Source organism: Heterodontus francisci, chromosome 47 (genome assembly GCF_036365525.1).
Source record: "Heterodontus francisci isolate sHetFra1 chromosome 47, sHetFra1.hap1, whole genome shotgun sequence".
Taxonomy (NCBI): domain Eukaryota; kingdom Metazoa; phylum Chordata; class Chondrichthyes; order Heterodontiformes; family Heterodontidae; genus Heterodontus; species Heterodontus francisci.
In genome coordinates this window covers 3,772,088-3,797,863 of record NC_090417.1, presented here as the reverse complement: position 1 = coordinate 3,797,863, position 25,776 = coordinate 3,772,088, and the positions used below count along the sequence as shown (strand labels likewise).

At 44.7% G+C, this 25,776-nt stretch overlaps 1 protein-coding gene across 1 annotated transcript in view; it reads left to right on the top strand.

Annotated features, from left to right (window-relative positions):
• The window catches only part of LOC137357071 (ankyrin-1-like), a 183,208-nt gene extending 158,388 nt beyond the window's left edge, over positions 1 to 24,820 (top strand). The window contains exons 42-49 of the mRNA XM_068023055.1: positions 2,640 to 2,713; positions 3,829 to 3,976; positions 6,419 to 6,500; positions 6,935 to 7,032; positions 8,938 to 9,171; positions 11,373 to 11,456; positions 13,455 to 13,604; positions 20,294 to 24,820. Of these exons, the coding sequence (XP_067879156.1) occupies positions 2,640 to 2,713; positions 3,829 to 3,976; positions 6,419 to 6,500; positions 6,935 to 7,032; positions 8,938 to 9,171; positions 11,373 to 11,456; positions 13,455 to 13,604; positions 20,294 to 20,320 (897 nt within the window). The 3' untranslated portion in view covers positions 20,321 to 24,820. The remainder of the gene's footprint in view (positions 1 to 2,639; positions 2,714 to 3,828; positions 3,977 to 6,418; positions 6,501 to 6,934; positions 7,033 to 8,937; positions 9,172 to 11,372; positions 11,457 to 13,454; positions 13,605 to 20,293) is intronic.
• Positions 24,821 to 25,776: the final 956 nt, after the last annotated feature.

The window sequence follows — 25,776 nt, the reverse complement described above, 5'->3', positions numbered from 1 at the left end:
GGGTAGATGCCAGTGTTGTAGCTGTACTGGAACAGCTTGGCTAGGGGCGTGGAAAGTTCTGGAGCACAGGTCTTCAGTACTATTGCCGGAATATTGTCAGAGCCCAGAGCTTTTGCAGTATCCAGTTCCTTCAGTCGTTTCTTGATATCACGCGGAGTGAATCGAATTGGCTGAAGTCTGGCATCTGTGATGCTGGGGACTTCAGGAGGAGGCTTTCATTCTAAAAATCGGATGCTGACAAAACTTTGGTTAACCAGGACTCTTGGGTATGGTATAGTGGTTGGTTGGCCATCATTGCAGGTACTGGCTCTGGGTTCGTCTGTTCATCGAGAGTAGTGTTTGAGAGCAAGTTGAAATGAGTCATCTGTAGCAGTTGGACTGCATGGTTTGGTTTATCCAGTGGATATATGCTGCTGGTGATGGATACTGCAGACAGCACAACTCTCCATGTCATGGCCTAAGTGGGAAGGTTGCTCATTTGTAATACTTCACAATCGATGACTGGAAAATGATTGAGTCAACTTGTCTTGTGCGTAATCATATCAAAAGAAAGACTTGCATTTCTCGACCAACTTTCACCACCTCAGAACATCCCAAAGTGTTTTACATTCACTGAAGTACTTTAGAAATGTAGTCACTGTTGTAATGGAGAAAATGCACTTGCAAACAGCATTGTGATAATGGCAGGATACACCAGGGATAACTCCCCTGCTCCTCTTCGAGATAGTGCCCTGGGATCCTTTACATCCACCTGAGAGGGCCTTGGGGCCTCGGTTTCACATCTCATCTGAAAGACGGTATCTCTGACAGTGCAGCAGTCCCTCAGTACTGCGCTGAAGTGTCAGCCTGGACTTTTGTGCTCAAATCTCTGGAGTGGGACTTGAAAGCAGAACCTCCTGACTCAGATGAGAATGCTACCCACTGAGCCACTGATTTTCTTACTAATGACCTTGCCTTAACCACAGTACCAGCTGCCCAGGTGTTTCCTTCAGCTCCTTCCCTCTGTTGTAAAAAAAAAATTGCATTTCAGCAGCACTTCTCAAATACTTCACATGTTCTGAAGTGCTTTGCAATGAATAACTTTGGAAGTGCAGTTCCTGTTGTTATTTGGAAAAACATAGCTGCCAATTTGTGCACAGCACAATCCCACAAACAGCAAGGAGATGATACACCAGTTAAGTTACCTTTTTGGAGATCGAATCATATTTAACATGTTTAGTGCAGTGTTTTCAGTCTCAGTGCTGGTGATGTTTATCATTTGTATGATTAAATAACTAACTGTCTTGTACTGTGCTGAGCAGTGGGTGGAACAGAAAGTAATATTCCAAGTCTGAGGTGCCACTGAAGTGGAGGAGAAGTTTTGCTGCTGACAGTGCTCAGCAGGAATTTATCACATGTTCCCACGATTCGCCATTAAATGGGAAGTGCTTGTCTAAACTTCCAATTTTGCACAGCTGGCTTGAATGGTTATTGGATGACAGTGACCTGACATTGATACAATGCTGGAATGTGAAACGGTTACAAACTTTTCAAACTTTAGCTCACACCCTGTGACACATCCTCCTTCAGAGTGATGGTCCTGACTTCACCGTCATCAGACTTTCACTGACGTCACTTTAAGCGTGGTGAAAGTGAAAACTCGGTCAGTTGAACCAAATCCCTTTAGAGGATTAAATGTCCCATTTTGTTCGGTCTGAACTGGGGTCCAGTGAGAGTGCTGCTTCTGGCTCAGTCACAGGTTAGTTATCGAAAAAATTTCTACAAAGCAGCGATTTGCACCACCTGCATCTCTGAAGACTGACAGTCCAGAAAACATCTGCAAGAATAGAAGCAAAATACTGCAGATACTGGAAATCTGAAACAAATACAGAAAGTGCTGGAAACACTCAACAGGTCAGGCAGCATCTGTGGAGAGAGAGGCAGAGTTAATGTTTCAGGTCTGTGACCTTTCATCAGAACTGGCAAAGGTTAGAAAAGAATTAGGTTTTAAGCAAGTGAAGGGGAGGGGAGTGGGGGAGAGAACAAAGGGGAAGGTGTTTGATAGGGGCAGAGGGAGACTAAATAACAAAGCTGTCCCGGGACAAAGGAAAAATGTGTGTTAATGCTTGTGGTGAAATACAAAGCATTACTCCAGAGAGAGTGTTAATAGTGGAATAATGAGTAGCTCTGACTACATGAAAAGCAGGCACACAGTTAAAAAATAAAATGTTAAAAAAAGGCCAGTCACGATCTGAAGTTATTGAATTCAATGTTCAGTCCGCAAGGCGAAAGAGTGCCGAATTGAAAGATTGGGTGCTGCTCCTCGAGCTTGCGTTGATTTTCACTGGAACACTGGAACAGGCCAAAGAGAGAAATGTTGGCATGAGAGCAGAGGGGAGTGTTGAAATGGCAAGCAACCAGAAGCTCGGGGTCATGTTTTCGGACTGAGCGGAGGTGTTCAGCAAAGCTGTCACCCAATCTGCGTTTGGTCTCAATGGAGAGGAGACCGCATTGTGAGCAGTGAAGACAGTATACTAAATTGAAAGTAGTACAAGTAAAGCGCTGCTTCACCTGAAAGCAGTGTTTGGGGCCTTGGACAGTGAGGAGAGCACATTGCATTTTGTTGTCTCATCTCTGGGCATGTGCTGCTACTTGTTCAGAAGGTGGTTGTGCTGCTCTGGGTGCAACAGCCTCTGATCCTGCCTAAACAATCCAGTTCAAGTAGAGAGCAAAGGTCAGCATCCTACTGCATGGCACCAGGTGCTTAGGATACCTTGGGTAGCATCGAACTGGAATGGGTGTTTGAGTGAGCTGTGACTGCAATCATTACTTCAATGAGATTGATGAATATATTTTTAGTCTTGTGAGGTTTCACTCAGTAATACATTGATATTTATAGTAGAGGGGCATTTCTAGCTTCTGGATATTTTGGTACAAAACTCTTGACCCATTCGTTAATATGATAAGTTGGATAGAACTATTTGTGGAGCATTTGTCTGTCAGCAGCACTGTAAATGGTGAGAGCCACTGTACATGAGCTCAAACAGAATCCAATTTCAAAACCAGTTACACCCAACGTTCAGCACCATGTGGACAGGGAGTGAGTCAGGTCCCTTGTTCTTCCTGCCTTTCCGGTGCTCCTGTTCAGGAGAAGCCTTCACTGCTTTGGGATGCTGAGGAGTTCTGGAAAATCAGGGATATTGGGGCCCATTGCACTCTCAGTAAAAGACTGACACATAATACATTCATTTAAAAATATACAACTGGGAAACAGAAACCAACATCAGACATGGGAGCACCGAATGAGTTCAAGCTAACTCTGATAAATTTAACATCATCTCGAATCATTTCTTCACTCAATACATGATGAAGTGTATAACTGCAGCTCACATCCATTGGTGTTCTGAGGGATTGTAGTACCAATGCGTTAGCATATCATGCTTGTGATTCCTTCCTGGTCATTTCTCAGTCTGAAATATGCCAAGCAGAGGTCAGATACTTGTTCATAGACAGAGGGAGAATTGGTGAGTGATTCAGTGCAGCTTTGCCAAATGGCACAATTTGAACTGGGTTTAACCACAAATGTATTTTCTCTATCACTGTGTGCCACAGTGCAGTAAACACCACTGAAACCTGTATGCTCATGGTCCATTTTTTCCCCATTCTCTACCCCTGAAGACTACACTTAGTCTGGATTCCTCCCGGACTACTGGCATCGGGCCAAAAAGGCAGTGGGAATCCCGCCTCCGCCATTCGGAGCCCCCCCCCCACCACCACTCTCTGACACCCGTTCCCCCCCCCCCCCACTCCCCCCGGCTGTTCTTAATGGAGCCTGGGAAACTAACCCAGCGCCAGGAACCCTTTAAAGACAGAGATCCCACCTCAAAGAGCTGCCAGCCAATCAGAGGGCCAGCAGCTCAGTATCAACAGCGATGACCACCGCCAGTACTACAGGAGGCCTTGCACCCAGGCCCAATGCGAGAGACCCAGACCAGATGTAAGTGAGACAGGGGTCCAGGGCCAGTCCGGCAGTCCCCGGCGATAGGGGGATGGAGGGTGTGCATTGAATGAATGGGGGAGTGGGTTGTCTTTCCACAGAGGAGGACACCCCCTACTCCCAAACCAGCAGGGATGTCACCCAGATTTACTGGGTGGCCTCCCTGCAGGGTGGAGGCAAACCCCACGTCCGACCTGCGCCTCCGGCAAGAGTGGCTGATAATAGGCCTCTTACGGGCCTCAATTAGCCTCTGAGCAGGAAAACCATCATCAGCCTATTTGGCCCCCAACATAATAGTGGTCTGACGAGGGATGACAGGCACCCCTCCGCCCTGCCTCCTGTCGCAATTCTATGGGACTTACCCCCCTCCCTACCCTTGTAGCCCATCTCCAGGGGGGCCCATTAAATATAGCCCGGGCCCATGTGCAATGCTGAGGGAGATTGGTTAGTAATCTCTGAAAGAGACTTCCTGTCACACTTTCGACTCACCATGAGCACTGCCACGGGAGATCTCCTATTTAGTTCTCGATATCGATAGTGTTTTGAGGTCTTCACAGAGAACAAATGAAGGATCATAAAATACCCAAAAAGAATAAAATCCTGGAATCCCAAAGATTAGAAAGAGAATTTGGTTTCTTGAGTCACCTTCAACTTGTGGCCCGAATTGTAAATGGATGAAATTCCAGACTTTTATCCCAAAATACCAGGACAAATTCCTGCGTAATGAACATAGAATTTGATTCAGTGACTGCTGATCTATCGGGTTACATTCGCTGCTGTTTCTGTAAATGTTATAAACATGAGCACTTATTTCTTTCAATGGGATCTGGTGGCCTGGCCTGGACTGAGTTCAGTGTTGTAAAGGTGACAGTTGTGAAAGTCAGGTAGATGGTGAATTTGGATCTGAAGGATCATTGGTTTCTTGATTGCTGCAGAGAAAGTTTGGTGCCATCGACGTCACCGGAATGACTTGTCCAGCAATGCAGTCACACTGTAGGAATTGGGAGTGATATTAGCATATCATAGGAACATAGCAATAGGAGTAGATCATTCGGCACCTCAAGTGTGTTTCCCCCATTCAATGAGATCATAGCTGACCTGCATCTCCATCCAACAGCCTTGGTTCCATTTCACTTAATACCCCTTGTCTTGCAAAAATCTATGCATCTGCTAATTAAAACTGTTCATTGAGCCAGCATCTACTGCTGTTAGTGGAAGATAGTTCCACACAATGTCAATGTTGTATATTCTCCTCTGGCTTCGTCCACTATTCCATTAAAGACTCAAACCACCATGCCCCATTCAAAGCACCAGATTAATTAATTCATCTTCTCATTACTGTTTGTGGGAGTTTGGCATTTGTGTTCCAACAACAGTGACTGCACTTCAAAGGAATTTTCTGCATGGGAAGTTGACATCAGATGTTTGTGAGAGATGTGATGACCTCTCCCTCCATATAAACTCCCCTACTCATATTAACCGCCACCCCCTGACTCTTGCCATTTCACGAGGCCTCTCTGCACCCATCACATTTACCACAGTTAAGGCCACTTTTAATCATATCCTTCTATTGCTCTTCACACACATTTCCCCACCCCAAGTCACTTAGAACTGCACATTCAAAATCCCAATTGTCTAGCCTATGGCTCTCCGTTCACCATGATATTTCTGCATCTACTGATATTCTCAACCACACCTTCACCTCCATCTTTAATGATCTTGTCCTCATTAAAACAATAATTCTCTCTCACGCTGTTCATCCCACTGCTGCAGCCCTCATCTCTGCTGGCTTCAATCCAAGGGACGTAGACTTGAAAGTTATGGCCAACAACTGGTTGTCATTCACTGCCAGATCTAAAGCATCTTGCACTATATAGTCCATCTGTCCTCTTCCAAAACTACTCACTATCCCAGGAGCGTCCTGGACTGCAAACATAAGCCCCAGATTCTCTTCTCCACTACAAACTGTCTTCTTAAACTCCTCTCCCTTGTCTCCTGCACCCTCTCCTCCAACAATAAGTGCTAGGAGCTCATGGACTTCTTTCCCACTAAACAGCATTTGCCAATTCCCTCCCCTCCCTAAGCAAATTGGGACAAACTTCCTCTACAGCTCCCCTCTACTCCAGCGTCTTTCTCCAATTTCTCTCCTATCTCCCCTCATACTCTCTCCGAGCTCATCTGGTGCATGAGGCCCATCTATTGCTTCCTTGTCTCTGTTCCCATCAAAATACTAACTGCCCAGTTTCCTTTCCTGGACCCCATGTTAGCTGATGATTGTTAATGGTTCCCTCTCCTCCTGCAATGTCCACATCCCCTTCAAAACTGCCATCATCACCCATCTCAAAAATTCCACCCTTGACACCTCTGTCCTTGAAAACGACCCATCTTCAACCAAATCCAGAACCTGTTGTCATCTCCCAAATCTGTGCCCACCTTTCCCAGAACTCCATGTTTGAATCCCTTCAGTCAGGTTTCCAACAGTTCTTGTCAGTCACAAATGACATCCTATGTGACTGTGACAAAGGTAAACTTTCCCTCCTCCTCCTCCTCGACCTGTCTGCAGCCTTTAACATGGTTGACCACACCATCCTCTCCACTGTTAATGGGACTGTACTCACCTGGTTCCATTCTTATCTTCCAGTCGTAGCCAGACAATCATATGCAATGGCTTCTTATCCTTCTCCTGCACTGTTACCTCTGGAGTCCCCCAAGGATCTATCCTTGGGTCCTTCCTGTTTCTTATTGGCATGCTGCCCCTCAGCAACAGCATCCCAAAACATATCAGTCTCCACATGTACCCTGATGACAGCCAGTTCTACCTCCTCACCACCTCTCTCAACTCCTCCACTGTCTCTGAATTGTCACAGTGCTTTTCTGACATCCAGTACTGGATGAGCAGAAATTTGCTTGAACTAAATACTGGGAAAACTGAAGACATTGAGCTGAATTTTCCCACAGGCTATGGGACCAAATGGGGGTCCGGAGCCCCTGCTTGCCAGCAGCAGGCCCGGCAGTTCAATCTTGGCAGAGGCAGCCTCCTAATTGGCTACCTCCATGTTCGCCATTGGATTTAAGGATGGTGGGTGGGTGGGTGGGGGCCAGCAGCTCCACTGGGAGAGGTGGGCACTGCTGAGGCAGTTTGATGGACGCAAGGGCGCCTCAACACAGAAGTACCCTCAGAGGAGTGGAAACAAACAAATAAAGCCATGAGGGGCAAAGCCGTTGGATGAATGGTCTGGGCTGTTGGTGCAGTCTTTACTGCCATTGGCCCTGTCATTGTGGAAGGGAGTCGCCAGCACTGGCCCTGCCCCACTCCTCATCCTGCCACAGGGAGGCTGTCTCCATTGTGATTGTGGAGAGAAGGGTGGGTTGGGGTCAGCCAGGCAAGACCATGGAATCCCCCTCATTGGAGCCTTAATGATGTTAGTTGGCTATCTGCCTCCATGCAGTGGGCAGCCAATCCTAAGCTCAGCTCACCCTGGGGGATGTTTGCTGGCTGCAGGAGTGTATCAGGGAGCTGTCCCGCTGAGGTTCCCCCTATATTCTGCAACTCTTTCCCCCCCCCCCCTCCCCCACTTGGTGACATATTTGACCTTGAGCTGAGTTTCTGACCACATGTCTGTACCATCACTAAGACAGCCTACTTCACCCAACTCTGCCGTGCCTCAGCTCATCTGTTCCTGAAACCCTCATCCCTGCCTTTATTACCTTTAAACTTGACTGCTCCAGTGCTCTCCGGGCCGGCCTCCCATCTTCCATCCTCCATCCTCCATAAGCTTGAGCTCATCCAAAACTCTGCTGCCTGTGTCCTAACTCACACCAAGTCCCATTCACCTATCACTCCCATGCTCAGTGACCGACACTAGCTCCCGTTCCGAGCTCGCTGACCGACGCCGGCTCCCGGTCCGAGCTCGCTGACCGACACTGGCTCCCGGTCCAGCAGTACCTCAATTTTGAAATCCTTGTTTTCAAATCCCTCCATTACGTCGGATCTCCCTATCTCTGTGTAAGCTCCTCCAGCCCCTCAACCATCTGAGATCTCTGCCCTCCTCCAATTGAGCATTCCTGAATTTTAATCCCTGTGCCCTATGCCTTCAACTGACTACGTCCTAGGCTCTGGAAATCCCTCCCTAAACCCCTCAACCTCTCTTTCTCCTTTTAAGACATTCCTTAATCCTACTTCCTCGACCAAGCTTGTGGTCACCTGTCTTCAATATCTCCTTATGTGGCTCAGTGTGAAGCACCTATGTTAAAGGTGCTATATAAATGCAAGTCTTTTTTCAGCTATGAGACATTAAGGACTCAAATTTAATATTGCACACTGATTTTTTTCCTTTGAAAGGAGTGGGCAAGGGGGTGTTTCCTACCCTGGGACTATTGAATACAATAAGGAAACAAAGCCCATCAAATGCTTGTACAAGTGGAAATCTGTATTTGAAGTTGTGTGTACCTCAGGTTCTATAATAACAAGAATTTTCCATTACAGCAGCAGATCACTGTGCAATGAGCATGTTTAGGAACAAAACAGGAATGTTTTATAACTCCAAAACGTCCTGGCAAGTCATGGTGAATTGCTCAGTGTCTGAAAGAGAAAGACGGTGAGCATTTTGGGTGGACACCCTTCTGGTCCTGACGAGGGATTGTGTGCAAAATGTTAACTGAGCTTTGTCTTTCAGTTGCTGACTGACCTGGTTTCCAGTATTTCCTGTCCTTATTTTTACTTCAGTCTTTCTAAAGCATATCAATATTCAAACTGAGCATACCCTGTGTTATCTGAAAGGCTTCTGTCTGTAATTTGGATTGAAGACTGTGCAACAGTTGCTCAAAGGTATCAAATGTCCTGGGAACATTTCCCATGTGCTGACAGGGATTTAGCATAGAAGGCAAAGCTGAGAGCCAACAGAGCAAGCACCTCAAATTACCCTATGTAGCTGCAGCTATCGTGCCTCTGCTCTCAGTAGCCATGTAGAGGGAGGATGCTCACATTGCTTAGTGAGTTCCTCATCAGCCTGGTGCTGCTTGGTTTTTTCCTCGTCAGCTGTCAAAATGTCTTTCAAATTGTGTCGAACACTGTGCAATTTGTGCTGAAATATATTCACCAGGAGTTAGACAAGGAGCTCGGAGAAAGTGAGACCAGCTCCGATGATGAGGAGATTGTCACCACCCGGGTCATCCGGCGGAGGCTCATCGTTAAGGTAGTGCCTGGATTGCAGTGGCTGTTCTTGGCCTGAGAAGCTTCGGGAGTGTGCGCTGCTTAATCGGTGTGTGTATACTAGCGGCTGCACTTTAACTTTCTGTGCCTGCACTGAGTTCTGCTGATGAAACCTGGTCTTTATATAGCTTCTCTTTACTGAGCTGCACTGCATACCATTTCTGTAAGTGAAAGAGAACATGTGCCAGTTCAGCCCCTGTGCAGCTAGTATATAATCAGGATTGACATGGTTAAGCACTCATTGAACCGTGTGGTTTGGTGTGAGATGGTCGATTTGGCTCATGGATGATTTTGTGCGTGTGAGAGATGATTACTTAGGTTGGCAGCATGCAGTTGGTAGGGCCGAAGTTATAGCTTGACAATCAAAGGCACATTTCACCTCACGTGGACTCTGGACAATGAGGGTTCTTCCAGACCATCATGGGTCCTGAAGTATTGGGGCTGGCAGCACACTGCAAAGCGAGACCATGGTAACAGAGCTTCCGGTGGTCATTGAGCAATAGGGGCTGTTTGGAGGACTCCGCCTGTAGTGTTCTATTCTTCTCAATCAGACGTCAATGCATTATTACAGCAATGCATTCATATTTGTTCTGGTGTAGAGAAATATGTTTTGCTTATCTGCTTGCCCACACTGTTATTTACAATTCCCACCCATGGTTTTTTTCAAACTTTTCCATTCCACATTTCCTAAAGACATCTTGTGGTTTGGATGCATGTTATTAGCAGCCCTTTGTTTTACTGATGTACAGAGTTCAGGAAAAACACAAATCCAGATACGTGAACTTCAGTCTAACTGAATGGTACAAAGAGCGTACAATTGCAGTCAAAATCCTTCTGCACCAGACTGCAACTTAACCTGGCAGCAGACAACGCCCTCTCAGATTCCAAGTCAAACAATTCCATGTATTCCTGTTATGACTGTTTGCATGGTATTGATTTGTGTTCCCAAGAAGATAAGCAGAACATATAGCTAATATTTTCGAGTCTGATCATTGAAGTCTTCAGTCATCGATGGGAGCATAGTGGGATGAACATTGTAAAGGGAAGGACTTGCAGAAGTCTAGCAGATTGCTGGAACTAACACAACCCTGAGCAAACAGTATGATGTACAGAGTGTGAATGGGTGCAGTCTCACCCTGTAAATGTGATATACTTGGGAGGGGGGAAATGGAGAAGATAAAGAAATGACTGTGAACACTGCAGAGATGTGGAAAGAGAGCAGGGCAGTGTTATGAGTTTTGGATTGCTGTTGCAAAGACAGGAAGGGCTGAATAGCCTCCTTTTTGTAATGTAGCTTGTCTGCTTCTCTGGGTTGACTGAATGGAAATACTTTGTAAATGTGTCTTTCTGTGCACTGGATTTAAAAAGTAACATGAAAGAAAAATGCTTTCAGCTGAGTTTCAAGCTCATACTTAAAATTCAAGTTTGCCAAACTTTGTGTAACCACTTTTGGTTTGTTGCATATATACTGCGTGTTAAAATTGGTGGATTATGTGAAGATGAAGGAAATATTAGATGATTAATCAAATTTTAGGAGTCATCCATCAGGAAGGTACCTGAGAGTGATCAATGCAATCACAATAGTAATTCTACCATCTTCCCCCAGACTGATGACCCTAAAATGTACTTGTCATAAGATCTATTTGGTATGTTCTCAAATGTACAACACAAGAGAAAACAATGAAGGGAAGGAGATTAGCTGGGATATGGATGATACTGCAGCTGGTCCATGTGTTAGAATTTGCACCATTCACATGGCACAGCCACCTGCTATACATCTCTTCAGATAATGTCCAATTTTGACCAGATAGCTGCTGTGCCATACTGCATATTGTCTTGAGTCCTGGCCAGCAACTCTGATGCGCATGCAGTGATTAGCACAGGATTTTAAAAAGATGGAAGAGGAATTGTGAGTTGTGAACAAAAGTTTGTGAATTTGTTAGAAGTAGGGACAGTGTTAGAGTCACACAACAATTTGGCAAACGGTGCGTGTACCACAGTGCTATGGTAACTAGATTTGGAATTGCATTGTTTGGAGGTGAGCAAGTGCCAAAGTTTTGTTGTTTTGACCTTTAACCAAGAGCGGGTATTGTCTTGTACTATTATGGAAAGACTCCTGGGTGGATGTGCTGAGGAGTTAGAGTTAGCATTAACATCTTACTGACTCTTCATTCCAACACACAGGGTGAAGAAGCAAAGAACATTCCGGGAGATTCGGTGACAGAAGAGCAGTTCACAGATGAAGATGGTAACCTCGTCACTAAGAAAGTAATTGAAATATTGAATATTCTGCAGGCAGGACTTTGATATAGTAAAAGGGGTATCACTCTCGATCAGCAATGGAAAATAGCCAGAAAAGTCAAGCATTAGATTTGCTCATGAAACAGTATGATGACTTTTCAGGCAAATATGTTGCTGGCACACAGAAATATTTGTGTGACACGAGTGACATCTTGGCATTAAGAATGTTGTTACTGCATCAACACAAAAGAGAAAGCATAACGGTGACATTTATCCTTTCATTGGTCTAATTGTGAAATGACCCTCAGGACATCAGCCTGAAGCTTTCTCTTACATAAGTGCCTGTGAACCACAACACTGGACTGTTGCTACAGGGCTTGGAGATGTGATATTGCTTGCTGTTAAATGAGGGATTCCCACAGTGAGCATCTTGTTTGTTTCAGTGAGGTTTGGTTCTGTAAAGGAAATCAACTGGTATGGGAACCCTTTAATCATTTGTTAGTGGGACTTGGAGAAGGTAAACTAAGAGTGACATTCCTGGGAGTCATTTTGACTTTGAGTGACAGTGTAAAATGAGCAATATCAGATCAGCTTACTGCTCGACATCTCTCCTGATCCTTATTTCAGTGATCCTGGAGCAAACTGTGTCCCATGTGCCCTTCTACATTGGGTGGGGAATGGTAATCATCTGAAATTAGGACTGACCACTGAGAGTCAGGACTGGAAAAAGTACATCTCTTGACAGTTTGCTGGGCGTACCGATGGGAACTGTTTGAACCTTGGAATTTTCCAGCTCAGTCTGGTCCTTCGAGGAAGCAGTGAGTTGGTCGACTCACTTTCCTTGGAAGGAGGAAGGGAAAATTGATGAGTGAGCCAATGGGACTTAGACAGGAGCACAAAACAGGCAGCATTGAATCGCCTGCCCAACATTACATTAACATCAATAGAACTGAATATCAAACTGGCTGTAGAACAGGTGACAGATACAATCATAGGTCTGGGAACAGATGGTGACGGCACCTATGCCCAGGGAAGTCATTCACTCATGTATTAACAGCTCCTGGGAGGTGAAAGCAGGCATGAAATGGGTGCTGTGTTAATAAAACACACCTGTTTGAAAGTATGGATTTTGCACACAATTTTGGTCCTAAATGCTGATGACAATAATTTGAACTTGCCTGGAGGGACGAAAAGAGACACTTGCAGTTTTAGCTCTCAAGTGCCGATTAGACTCAATTTTCATGCAGCTTGTTAGGTGGGCTCCTCACACCCACTTACACTGATGGTTGGCACAGGCTGGCCCAGGACTGAGTGAGAAGGAGCACAGGTTCTCGGATGCAGCACTGGAGGTCCTGGTGAAGGAGATCCAGAGGAGGAGCCCTATACCCACAGGGCAGAAGGAGTCCACTTTGCTCTCCTGCAGCAGCTAGTGCTGCTCTGCCTCACCTCAAGTCCTCCTGCAGACCTAGGTGGAGCTCTAACAAGATCCTCGAACGTGTCCAATAAGGTGCAGTTGACAGCACTTACTCTCCATCGGTGAAGTCCTCAAAGAATTTTCAAAATAAATGTTGCTTGAGCGTTGGTGAAGTCTTGGCAAAGTGTCTCAAAGTGCTTCAAAAGTCCTTTCAGAACACTGAAAGCAAGTGAGCAGTAAAAGATGATCTTCCTTTAACTGGGACTGTACAACTCATTTACTCCTGATCAGCTAATTGCTGTTAGGAGAGGGTGTTAGGTCATGCATTAACCACTGACATGCTGTGCAGCCTCCTTTTAATGAGTGCTAGCAGGTAATATAATTGGCAATCAGCCTTCTTCAGATCGCTGTTCGTAGGGCAAACCTCAACTCCTTCACCAAGACAGCACCTTGGGGTAAACTCATGGAAAACTGGCATTTGAACTTAAGACCCCACCTTGTCCATCTTAGAGGCTCTTTGGTGCCTAAAGGGTCGAGAGAAATGAACTCCCTTGTTTTTGTTTCTGGTAAACTAACCAAGTGAATGTAATCATCTGGCACCTTTTCTGTAGATTGTTCGGAAGGTTGTTCGAAGGATCGCCCCTGCTGAAGGGAAAGAGGAGACAGTGGAGATATTACACCACGAGCCATCAGGGTTAGAAAATCAGCCAGACAACTTCACAAAGTACAGTATATTAACGAGAGATGCCACAAACAGTAAGGTAAATCTGTCTTACACATGGTGAACACGGGCAAGCAAGTGCAAACATTACTGCGGACACCTTGTGCACGGGAGCCCCACAACAATGTGTGTGTTAACATCAGTCAGAACGCACCCTGTTGATTGGTTTTCACAAAAGCTGCACTCTCCCAGCTTTTCGAGTTGGTCCATTCAGCTTGCAACACTGTGAAAGTCTTTGTGATGGTGTGGCATTGTGTTCCCATTCCTTTTGAAATGATAATTCAGGGGGTGCGCTGGGCAATCGATGATGTCATTGGAGTCAGCAGCTACATAGTGGAGTAGACCAACCAAAGAAAAAGCTGATAGACATAGCATCAGAGCATGCAAGCTTGACACACACCAACTGTACCAAATATCTTGTCAAGCTTTCTCAGATCTAATATTCTGATTATTGTTTAAAATGAAACCTGTCAAACAGACTAGTTTTGATGAACTATTCTCACTTTGTCTAGTGTGTATTTATGGCTGTTACTGAACAGATAGTCAAGTACAGTAACACCAGTTGCTTAATTAGATTAAGTGAAGATGAGCTACATCCAAAGAGGTGGTGGTGGGGGGGAGGAGGGAAGGGAATCTGAGGGGCGATGTGCATCAAAACAGTATTGTTAGTTTTACATTGAGTCTGCCATTTCATGTCTCCAGCTCTTCTCTCTCTCACTCAATCTTTCACCCTCTTTAAGGGGTAACTCAGACACGTGATTGATTCCTGAGTCTGCAGGGAGAACAGGTTTGGGGCTTCTGGAACAAGATGGAAGTTAATCGGAGTTAGTCATGAATGATAGACTGAGTGTGAATGGGCTGAATGACATTTCCTCCTCCATCATGGTTATTTGTTCTTCAAGGTCTTACTCAGCTGGTGAAATCGCAGCAGTTCCAGTGAATTAATGTAGTTAAAATGACTGGCACACAGCACTTGGGATAATGAGGGCAAGCTGCCGGTGAGACAGCTAGCAGCGTGAATTCTCCACAGCTCCATGCTGATGTGTTTCCCATGTGTTGGCTTTTAATTCAAGCTGATAGTAAAACTGACCAAATCCCAACGGCCTTTATTCTGCATGAACATAACGTAACCAAGAGAGGTGATGATTGAGCATCTGTCCTTGACCCTGCCCTGGTATTCATGTTTACAAACCACAGGCCTGCTCTCTCTATTGTAACCACTTTATATTCAAGGACCATTCAACTGATTGCTTGTTAAATGACCATTCCTTGTCAAGGTCACACTGAGATAAGGCGAATAAAGCATTTGTTTCAGCTGAACCCCAACAATGGTCAAGAGCCTGAAAATTAAGCTTTCATTTCCCCCAGTTGTTTGGATGCTGTGACAGACACCAGCTGCATGAACAGAATGTGTGTGTTCTGTCTTGCTTGGTTTTGTGGACTTTTTTTTTAATCCACTCATCCTGATCATAGTAACTGGGTTTGAAACAATTTCTCAGAATTGTATTTAATTATCCAACTTAGAACCATCTACTACAGTACCACTAAAAGATGGCATGAATCTGTTGGGTTTGGAGTGACAGGTGACAGTGTATCTGTCCACTTGTGTGTGTGTGTGTGTGCGCGTGTATGCTGCTCCTCTGTGTGCACACGTACCCTCCTCTGTGTGTGAGAGTGCATGCGCGCGCGCAAACGCCGCCGTGTGTGTATATGCTGCTCTGTGTGTGTTCGCGTTGGCTGTTCTGTGTGTGTGTGTGTGTGTGCCACGCGCGCAAACGCCGCCATGTGTGTACATGCTGCGCTGTGTGTGTTCGCGTTGGCTGTTCTGTGTGTGTGTGTGAGCATACGCTTCTGTGTGTGTGTGCCACGCGCGCAAACGCCGCCATGTGTGTATATGCTGCGCTGTGTGTGTTCGCAGTGTGTACGCGCATACGCTGCTCCTGTGCGTCTCTGTGGGCGTCTGTGTGTCTGTGTGTGTGCGTGCGTGTGTGTGTTCGCGTGAACGTATGCTGCTGTGTATGTGTGTTCACTGCTGTACGTGTGCTTGGATTCATTTTTCTCTCTCCTTCATTCTGTCTGTCTTACCCATTGTGATTTACTCTCTCTTCCCATTCATTCTCTGTGACTGTGTTTCTATGTTGTTGGACACTGTTGTTTCCACTGTCTCGCACTCAGCTGGGAGAGAGGGATAGTGCCTTTTACAATGAGTGGATTCATGGTCGAATGGGCGCACAGATTGTGAAGAGAATCAGCTCGCATATGAATACGCCAAAGCAATGATTTAGGGATGATTAAACAAAGGTAACTTGAGTGTAACTGGAATTCTAAGAAACCTTAGAGATTCTTGCCCCTGATATCTTGTTGTTTATTCCTTACTTTGTGTTCAAAAACAAAAGCCCAAAAATTGAATTTCAGTGCTACTGTAAAGATACAGGGGGTTAAACATATACTTACAGAAGAAAGTTGCTGCAGCTCTCCTGTAACACTCCTGTAATGCTTCAATCTCCTTTCCTAACTCAAGCCACACTGGATGGGCTCTGTGTAACATCTCCTATCTAATACTCTGCTAGCACAAACATCATTTCAAACACTGCTGGCATACTCCATTTGCGTGGCATCTTAAGGCAGATTAATAAGGGGCAAAGCTCATGTATTTGTGAAATCACCGATCCAGGGGGAGTGTCAAGTGCCTTTATTAAAACAGTAAAGTTAAATGGAAAGGATTAATTCTCTTAAAAGTCACCACTGATTTGTGACCTTTGACATTTCCTTCAGAATCACAGAATCATTACAGTGCAGAAGGAGGCCATCCGTGTCCGCACCAGCTCTCCGAAAGAGCAATTCACCTCGTGCCACTCCCCCACATAATCACAGCATTTGGCAGAATTTCACAGAGGCTCTGTCAGAGCTTATTTCTGTACATGTATGTTTCTAAACAGTGCAAGCACCTTAAAAATATTCGATGCGACCCCTGAAAGTTTGAGGATCTATTTTCAAAAGCTGTGTAGCTCTGTAAAACAATTTGTGGGTTGATATTTTTCCTTAAAGTGTTTTGCACATCTCATTGAGTGAAATGTGCAATGAGCCTTGCACTAAGATTGAGTATGGGGTGTAACAGAGAGTGTTACACTGAGAGTGTGGATGTAACCGAGAGAATGTTATAACTGAGAGTTTTATACTGAGAGTGCAGTGTGTAACAGAGAATGGATATAACTATTCTCAAGCCTCCATGCCTATCTCTTCTTCCTTTCCATCTCCTAGTCTCTTATACTTCCAAGTTTTGTCCTGTTAAATATTGGATATTCCCTGTAAGGTGGTGCATGTGAAATGCTAGGTGGTGCTCAGATACACTATCCTTCACCCTATAAATAACTCCTCGATGTGACGTCTGTTACTGATCTATTCATGGCCAGCTGTGTGAGCTGGAGATCAGCTCATATCTCAGGAAGAAAGTCCCAGTAATTTGACAGGAGATCAACTTCACAAATCAGTGGGAGTGTGGCAGAAGGAGATTTATGGATACATCAGTCACATTTAGTCCAAATCAGCCTCAGAGCCAAGAGATATCACCATTTTAAATAGCATTGCATGTGGAGTAATGAAAAGAATTTCAATATCAATGTTCATGTTCTACTGGCTTGTGTCCAATGTAAAAGAAAATAAAGGCACACCTGGAAATGTAGGTGAGCCGTGTTATAATTGTACCTGATTACTTTGTTTACTGTTCATGGGATAAAGATAATTGACACAGTAATTTGCCATAATAATCTGACTCAGAATAATCTCTCCGAAGCTGACCAGTACCAGTCAAATACATGTCCTTGACTGCAGGATCTTTCACAGCAGATGGGGAAAAGAGACCGTCTCCACTCTGGACTGCACAGGTTCCCCAGCCTCAGTGTTGGAAGGACAGTACCTCTGGAATATCATACTGCAATTTCCAGCTGTGTTTCTGTCCAATGTAATCTGCAGCCACCCATCCCCAGAGATGGTCATCCAATGCAGCTGGCTTTAAGTAAAGATGCTTGAACAAATGGGCAATTTCAGTTGAGGCCATTCAGCCCCTCGAACCTATTCCCCCATTCAGTTTGATCATAGCTGATTTGCACCTCGATTCCATTCACCAGCCTTTGATCTGTATCTCCTGATACTGTTAACCCAACAATAACACAAGAAATTGGAGCAGGAGCAGACCATTCAGCCCATCGAGCCTGCTCCGCCATTCAGTAAGATCATGGCTGATCTTGGGCTTCAACTCCACTTTCCTGCCCACTCCCCATAATCCCTTGATTCCCTCAGAGACCAGAAATATCTCTCTCCCAGCCTTAAATGTATTCAACGATGGAGCATCCACAACCCTCTGGGGTAGAGAATTCCAAAGATTCACAACCCTTTGAGTGAAGAAATTGCTCCTCATCTTAGTCCTTAATGATCGGCCCCTTATCCTGAGACTCTGCCCTCATGCTTTAGATTCCCTGACCAGAAGAAATAATCTCATTGTCTACCCTATCCAGCCCCTTTAGAATCTAATATGTTTCAATGAAACCAAAAATCAGTTAATCTCATATGTGAAAATTTCACTGGACCCAGCGTCTACAACCATTTAAGGCAACAAGTCGGAGGTTCCATTCCTTTTATATGGAAAGTGCTTCCTGATTTCACTCCTTAATGGTCTGACTCTAAGATTAATATTATCTCCTTATTATGAACCCTCCTGACCAGAGGAAATAGATTCTCTTTATCTGCCCTATCAAATCCCTCTATCATTTTAAACACCTTGATTAGATCCCCCTTCAACCTTGTAAACTCAAGGGAATACAAGCCACCATTATGGGACCTGTTCTCATAATTTAACCCTTTAAGCCCTCGTATCATTCTGACAAATCTGCATTGTCCTCCCTCCAAGGCCAATATATCATTCCCGAGACTCAGTTACGCAGTCCTGCAGATGGGCTGAAGACTGACATCAAAGATGCTGGGGACCTCAGGAGAAGGCCGAGATAGATCATCCACTTGGCACTGCTGGCTGATGATGGCTGCAGACGCTTTAGCCTTGTCTTTTTCACTTGTGCTGGGCTCCCCCATCATTGAGGATGGGGATGTTCATGGAGCCTCCTCCTCCTGTTGCTTTTTAAATGTCCACCACCATTCACAACTGGATGGGGATATGTCTCCTTGTAGCTTCCTGATATAACCACTACACAACACCTACACAACTTGGATATACAACTCTCTATTTCTACATGCAAGTCATTAATGTACATGATGAAAAGTGATGACCCAGTACAAATCCCTGGGGAACATCACTTGTAACATCCTGCTGACTTGAGAATATTCCCTGTATTCCTAGTGCAAAGTGTCCATGTGTGGATAGAAGCAGATTCCACAGCACTGCCTTTCATAGTAAAATAGCATGCTGAACATACCCGTTTTTCAACCTTGCACATGAAGACCAGCTTCTTAGTTGGGATACAAGAATATAGTTGTGGGTGGAGAACCATAAAGAAGAGGCAATAAACTGGAGCATGGGAAGGAGATTGAGATACGTCACTGAGCTGACAGCGATAGGAGTTCTTCAAATTATTGCGATCTTTCTTTAGTTTCATTTGAACAATTGTGTCTTTGGAAGTCTAAGAGAAATAAATTTGCATGAGTGAGCTACCCTAACATCAGTTCTAATGGAATGTAACCACATGCAGTTTTGCCTGCATTATAAGACAAATACATAATCCTGCTCCATTTTGCTGCCTTGGTGATCATGAACTGTGCTCAACACTTTTTGTAATTGTTGTAGATGTTATAAAATAAATAATGTATAATTTGGATAAAACTCTTACAAATTGGCATTGAAGGGTTGAGTTATATGAGGCTCAAAGTACATAGTACTGATGAAATTGATACCTCTCCCCTCATGGTAGGACTGAAAGCACCTTCTCCAGTCTCACTGGGACAACCTGTTTGTATCTCAGCTGCCATGGGAGGATTTAGAAACTCACCAAAAGCATTGATCCTGAAACTGAGTTCCTGAATGCCACCACGTTGTGTCATGTGTTGTAGGTAGCCATGTGTGCAATACTGAACTTCACAAGAAGCTCTCACTAGTCAATGATGTTGGCGTAATCTCCTGGAGGTACCTCCTCGTTAACTTTCTGAGCTTCCAGTCACTGCGTCCTTCTGAATGCCATTTGAGGATACTTCACATTGCCCTATTATAACCCTATTCCCTCCCCCACATGCTTCTCACAGAAAGGTGGCGAAATGAGCTTGTAAGCTTTGTCGAATCCATCTTTGTTAATGAGGGCTCACCTCAGTATGAGAACTGTTGGTATTGCATTGTCCTCTTCCGTCTTCCCGCCACAGTCTCATGACAACCCCACCTGAAGCATGTACTGGCCCTGCTGCCTACACCATCAGGAGGGAGGGGCAGATACAAAGATGAGGCCTAGTGAAGAGTTGCTGAAGCCCAAGAATTTGGTGCCTTTAACCAAGAAGGGAAGAATGAACTGGGAGGGAGAATAATTCACTGATAGCCTTATTTAAAAAACCTTTGGCTTAAGCTAAAACTGCTTCAAGCTACAGGAGAGATTGCTGATGCTTAACATATTACTAGAGAGCATTTAAATTACTGTCAAACCCTGTGTTCATTGCATGGGCATGGTGTTAATGGAATTGTTCTTTCTATCTATCTTTGCTAACTCCAATCCACTAATTCCTTCTCTTTTTTTTCAGGGTACTGTATTTACAACACAGCCTTGAGATCAGGAAGCAGAGGAACTGGGGGCTGTGAGAGAAACAGACTTTACTTTAGGCTAAAGGCATGATTTCTATAAGAGAGTTCCTATTATCAATTAGCATGATTGACTGCCAAAGCATGTACTCTGCCGTACCACCTAAGGGACTGAATGATTACTGTTGATGCACAGTTGGGAGGCACCTTTACAACGGAATAAGGAGGATACCCCACGATGAGGGCTGCATCAAAACAGCAATATCAAAAAAGAACATTCAGTCACTTTAACCGCTCACATTTTTTAATTGGGTTTGAACTAGTGTCTTGGAGTTTTCAATACAGTTATTTTGCTGTCTATGGTTAACTTAATACTATGCAAAAACAGCAAAGCACAGCAATATTATTCAACAGCTGCCAGGGTAGGTACCACAGCATCTGTCTAAAGGACAACTTAAGTTTGCATCAATGCTTTTTTTTTTAACGAGACTAGATCAGCTTTAATCTTTTGAGTACAGACTGTGCTTTGCAGCTTTTAAATGTTGTTGCTTTTTTTTAAAGGAATTTTATGTTAAGATTTCTGTTCAGTTTTAATATCTCCCCACTACCTTATTAATTAACCAGAGGACCGCATCTTATGTTCTTGGCATTCGACAGTAAAGAGGCACCTTGTTCGTTTCTGTGAACCCTTTAAGTTAAGGTTTTCCATCTGTTAGCTATTGAAGCAGACAGTGTCGGTTTTTGGACAGACTCACTAGAAACTTTTAAAATGTAAACTAAATGCAGGGAGGTTTAATTTCCCTATTAATGAACTGGTTAGTGCCCTAGTGTAAAATTCCTGTGTTATTTTTATGTCAATGTTGACCTTTCAGAATGAATGGGTTAACAGCCCCATTAAAGTAGCACAGAAAGACATTGAACTCAAACTTTAACCAGATATCATTAAAGCTCAAAATTCTGCTTTTAAAACAAAATCCCATTTTAATTTTGTGTCCCATGAACTGGAATCGCTGCCTGTTGTTGAGGTTTTCAATTGGCATCCATTAGCAGCAAAGTGAGCAGGCCGAACTCAAACTATGACACCCTCTCTTCCTGCTACTTCCCTAGATTTAAGTCTGTGTTCACAGTTCCTTCTGTTGCTCATTATAAGCCACCACGGTTCTGGAAGGATTTTTATTGTAATTCATTCTCGGAATGTGGGTGTACTGGCAAGACTGGCATTCATCGGCCATCCTTCGTTGCCCCTGCACTGAGTGGCTTTCAAGGTCACTGCAGAGAACAGTTAAGAGTCGAGCATGTTGGTGTGGGACTGGAGTTCCATATCGGCCAGACAGGTAAGGACTTCCTTCCCTCCCTCGGCTACATAAGTGAACCAGTTGAATTTTTTTTTTTACAAAAATCCGACAGTTTCACCGTCACTCTTACTGCTCCCAGCTTTTTTTTTCAGCTATTTTTTTTAAAGTGAATTTAACTTCTCAAACTATACCATGGTGGGATTTGAACTGACGATCTCAGGATTGTTGGTCCATTATTATTAGAAAGGTTAACTGCACAAACACCATGGAAAACCGGAATGAATGGTGGATTTCCCTCCACCAGATTCTGCTTTCTGCCAATGAGTTGGAGGTTTCCTCACTGCCCTGTCTCCCTCTTCAGATCATGTTGACAGACAGGTTTATTACCGTTAATACACAGCTGTCTTTAAAGAGGGAGGGAGTTTAAAAAGCTGTAGTCTTTCATTTCACATTGTTCTGGATTCTGAAAGTGAATAACAGGTTTAACATAGTGGAGCACATTTTGACTTGGCTCATTAGTACAAAAAAGGGTGATGTTGGACCAGCCATGTTATACTGAAATGAAAATCGAGAGTAATGGAAAACGGACTGCTGTTCGAAAGTCAAAATTCTCCCCTGACACCCTCACTGCACCCCCCCCCCCCCCCCCCACCCCTGTCTGTTTGTAAAACTGAGCAATGTGGTGTGGAGGTGAAGGCACACACACACTCAGTACTCGGAATTAATATGCCTGCAATTGCTTGTGCTGCGTGGTGTTCATTACACACTCACTAAACACACCAGATTAGAGTTCTTCCTGCAACTGGTTTGGAATGGTGTCACTGTTCAGGAATGGCTTCATACAATGGCCCACTTTGTTTAGCCACACAAATACACACTCTCAATAACCCCACCTGAAAGGGAAGGAAGGAAGGTGGGCATCACAGCACAGAGGGGAACATCCACTGTCCAGCAGTAACAGTTTAATATCACCATATTTTTCTGTTCATTACGAAAGAATATTTTCTGAAAGTGAGATTGTCACCTCAGCAGACAGAGTGAGAGTATATTTAATTGACTGTGCAAGGGAGACCCCAACAAATGGGCATCAAATGTAACCATGTTGGCTGCCAAGGCAAGGTTTTACCAGTGTATTAAACCTACTCCTCTTCTTGGCAACTATTTCTCAAGGAAAACACTGTAAGTGATGTGATAGTTCCAGTGTCCAGTTTTGGGGTGTCTGATTTGACACTCAATATAGTTCTTGTCGACACTCAAAGTGTAGCAGTGAACGTGGGTAAAATCTTGCCTCCCCATGGTGCACAGTATTAAGACCTTGTCGGAAAACGAACAGCAATAAAGCAGCCATTGCACTGAATGCTACACCTCAGCCCCCACTTGGACCCCAATCCTGCCATCTGTCAAGCACATATATCAGCCTGAAGTAGCACTTCAAGCACAAGCCCATAACTGTCACGGCATCTGAAAAGAGGACAGTTGTGCTAAGCTCACTGTTGATTTCCTACCTGTCCAGAGGAAATGGTTACCCTGGCAAGCTGACCCAGCCTGCACACATGTCCTCTTCCTGACAATTCTGAAACTCACCCTCCCATAAATCTAAGTTGTTCATGTAATCCTGAGCACACAATATTACATCAGTGGTCACATCACTAAGTGTGGAAAGACCACAGTTCCCAAATGTGGCACGCACACATAGATTGAGATTGTCGACATCTTGAATAAATAAAGGTAAAAGATCGTTGGTCGCCAATTGCTTTGGCATCTCACGCTTCTTGAAGACTTAATTCTTTCTCTTCCTGAAATTGAACTGACATGGCAGCCCTTGTTGTGCAGGACACTTTGTTTGGCTTTACCACCAATGGAAAGAGTCATCATATTCAAGATGTCATTGCTATTGACCAGCCAATGAACTGTGCATGACTCAATACAAAACACACGCCATTGGATGATTAGCAAACTTTCTAACCCTGTCGTAGACTAGGACATTGTTAGTTCATTCGTTGTTTCTGTGCGGCCTTAAGTAGATAAACACCATATCATCCCCATTGCTTTATGCATTGAGTTTGGGTTGCCGAGTGAACTGATGGATTACACTCTGAAGAGTTTCCTTACAGATGCACTTATTGTGAAAGCTAGTAGGTCTTTTAGTGAAATGGTGCTTGCTGAAACAGGACATTGTGTTTGGCCATGCAGTTGCTGCAAGTGGTGCGTGTTCAAGGACTGAAGGCATTCATTTTAGTGTTGGACTTGAGAAGAAAATGGACCTGGCCAAAGTAGCTGGTGGTCCTGTTGGTTGTGGTCCACCATTGCCAGGCATCAGATGGGTTGTTAACACCATTGTTGGCTATTTCCCTTTCTCGACTGATCCGCTGTCTTCTACCCCACCCGATCTTAACCTGCTCTTCTGAGGTGGGATCCTCCTTTAAATATGCAAATCAGAGCCTGATGACTTCATCGGTGCGCGACCTGGGATTTAACTTTCCTGATGAGCCAGGTGGAGTTCCTCTGGGCTTGGCAAGGAATCTTTGGACATCTCTTGTCTAAGCCACTCCACCTACCCTCTTCTCCACCTACCCTCTTCTCCACCTACCCTCTTCTCCACCTACCCTCTTCTCCACCTACCCTCTTCTCCACCTACCCTCTTCTCCACCTACCCTCTTCTCCACCTACCCTCTTCCCCACCTACCCTCTTCCCCACCTACCCTCTTCCCCCGCCCCCGCAGGGACTCGTCACCATTCCTGCTCACACCCTCAGGCCAAGTTCCGGTGGGTCAATGAGACCATTTGTAGTAATGAGATCGACCAAAGCTCCATGTTCTTGGACACCCTGGGTTCGCCGTCCACTTTGAAGCTCATGCACAAAGTACGCACCCACTGCTCCCCCCCCCCCCCCACCACTTCTTTAAAATCAGGCTCATGTTCATTGACCAATCTCTGCAGTAGAAAGTTACACAGCTGGGATTAGACTGCACAAATATTCAGACTGGTTATCAAGCGAGCTGCAGGTTAGTCACTGGATTCTTAATGCTGGTTAAAACAGAAGTGTTCTCATGAGAGTGTGTTTGGCAAATGTGTTTGTTTTCTCAGTTCAATAACGAGTTGAATCAAACTATGCCATGTGTAAGGTTACTACTGTAAAAGTTACACATAGCTCCTGGCTCTCACCCAAAAGCATTCGCTAAATACTTTTCAGTAAATGTAATGCACCATTAAAACCACAAATTTTCTACTTTTCGTATTTGCAAGGAATAGATTTGTGTTGATGTCACATCACTGTCACAGTTCAAGCAGTTGGTACCACCCCCCCCCCCCCCCACTTCCCTGTCCCACTCTCCTGCTCCACGGTCCTGTCCCACTTTCCTCTGCTCCGCCACTGCCCTCATTCAGTTTCTTATTTCTTTTTCAACAACTCTATTTGTTTAATCACACCTCCTCCTAAATGATCTCTGTACAACCCAGTTCAAAATATCTCCCTTGATACTGGGAATGAAGAACTCTCAGAAACGTTAAATGAACCCAAGTATGGATGCTGTATTGTGATAGTTTTCATTCTGTTGCAGGATTACAGTTATGATCCTTTGGAATTTTATTGATGACATAAATCAGAAACTCTGAGTTTCAGTGATGCTGGTTGAGGGACACAGAGGAGAACTCCTCTGCTGCTCTTCAAATAGTGCCCTGGGATCTTTTCTGTCCAGCTGAGGGGCCAGATGAGGCCTTGGTTCAATATGCATTTGAAAGACAGCTCCTCTGCCAGTGTTGTACTTCCTTAGTACTGCACTGAGAGTATCAGCCTAGATTACTGCTGGGGTCTCTGGGGTGGCACTTGAACCAACAACCTTCTGACTTCGAGGTGAGAGTGCCTACTGGGGTCAAGGCCAAACACGCAACCTGCTTCTACCAATGTTCTTGAGCTTGCAGTTGAGAAGCATGCAGCTACTTGGAGTCTAGCAGTTCTCTGGCTCCTTTATTCCTTGTAGGTGATTATATGGCCTCCCCTCACTACCTTCCCTTGACATGTTGATAGGGTGAGAGAAAATAAGGTGTGAGGGCCTAAAACCCCAGCATCTGTTGGGCCAAATGGCCTATTTCTGTACTGTAAAATTCTAGCACATGACAATGGACATCAGCGACTTACCACACTAGGCCCTGTGTATTCCTACCATAGACCATGAGGGAAAGGTTTGGGG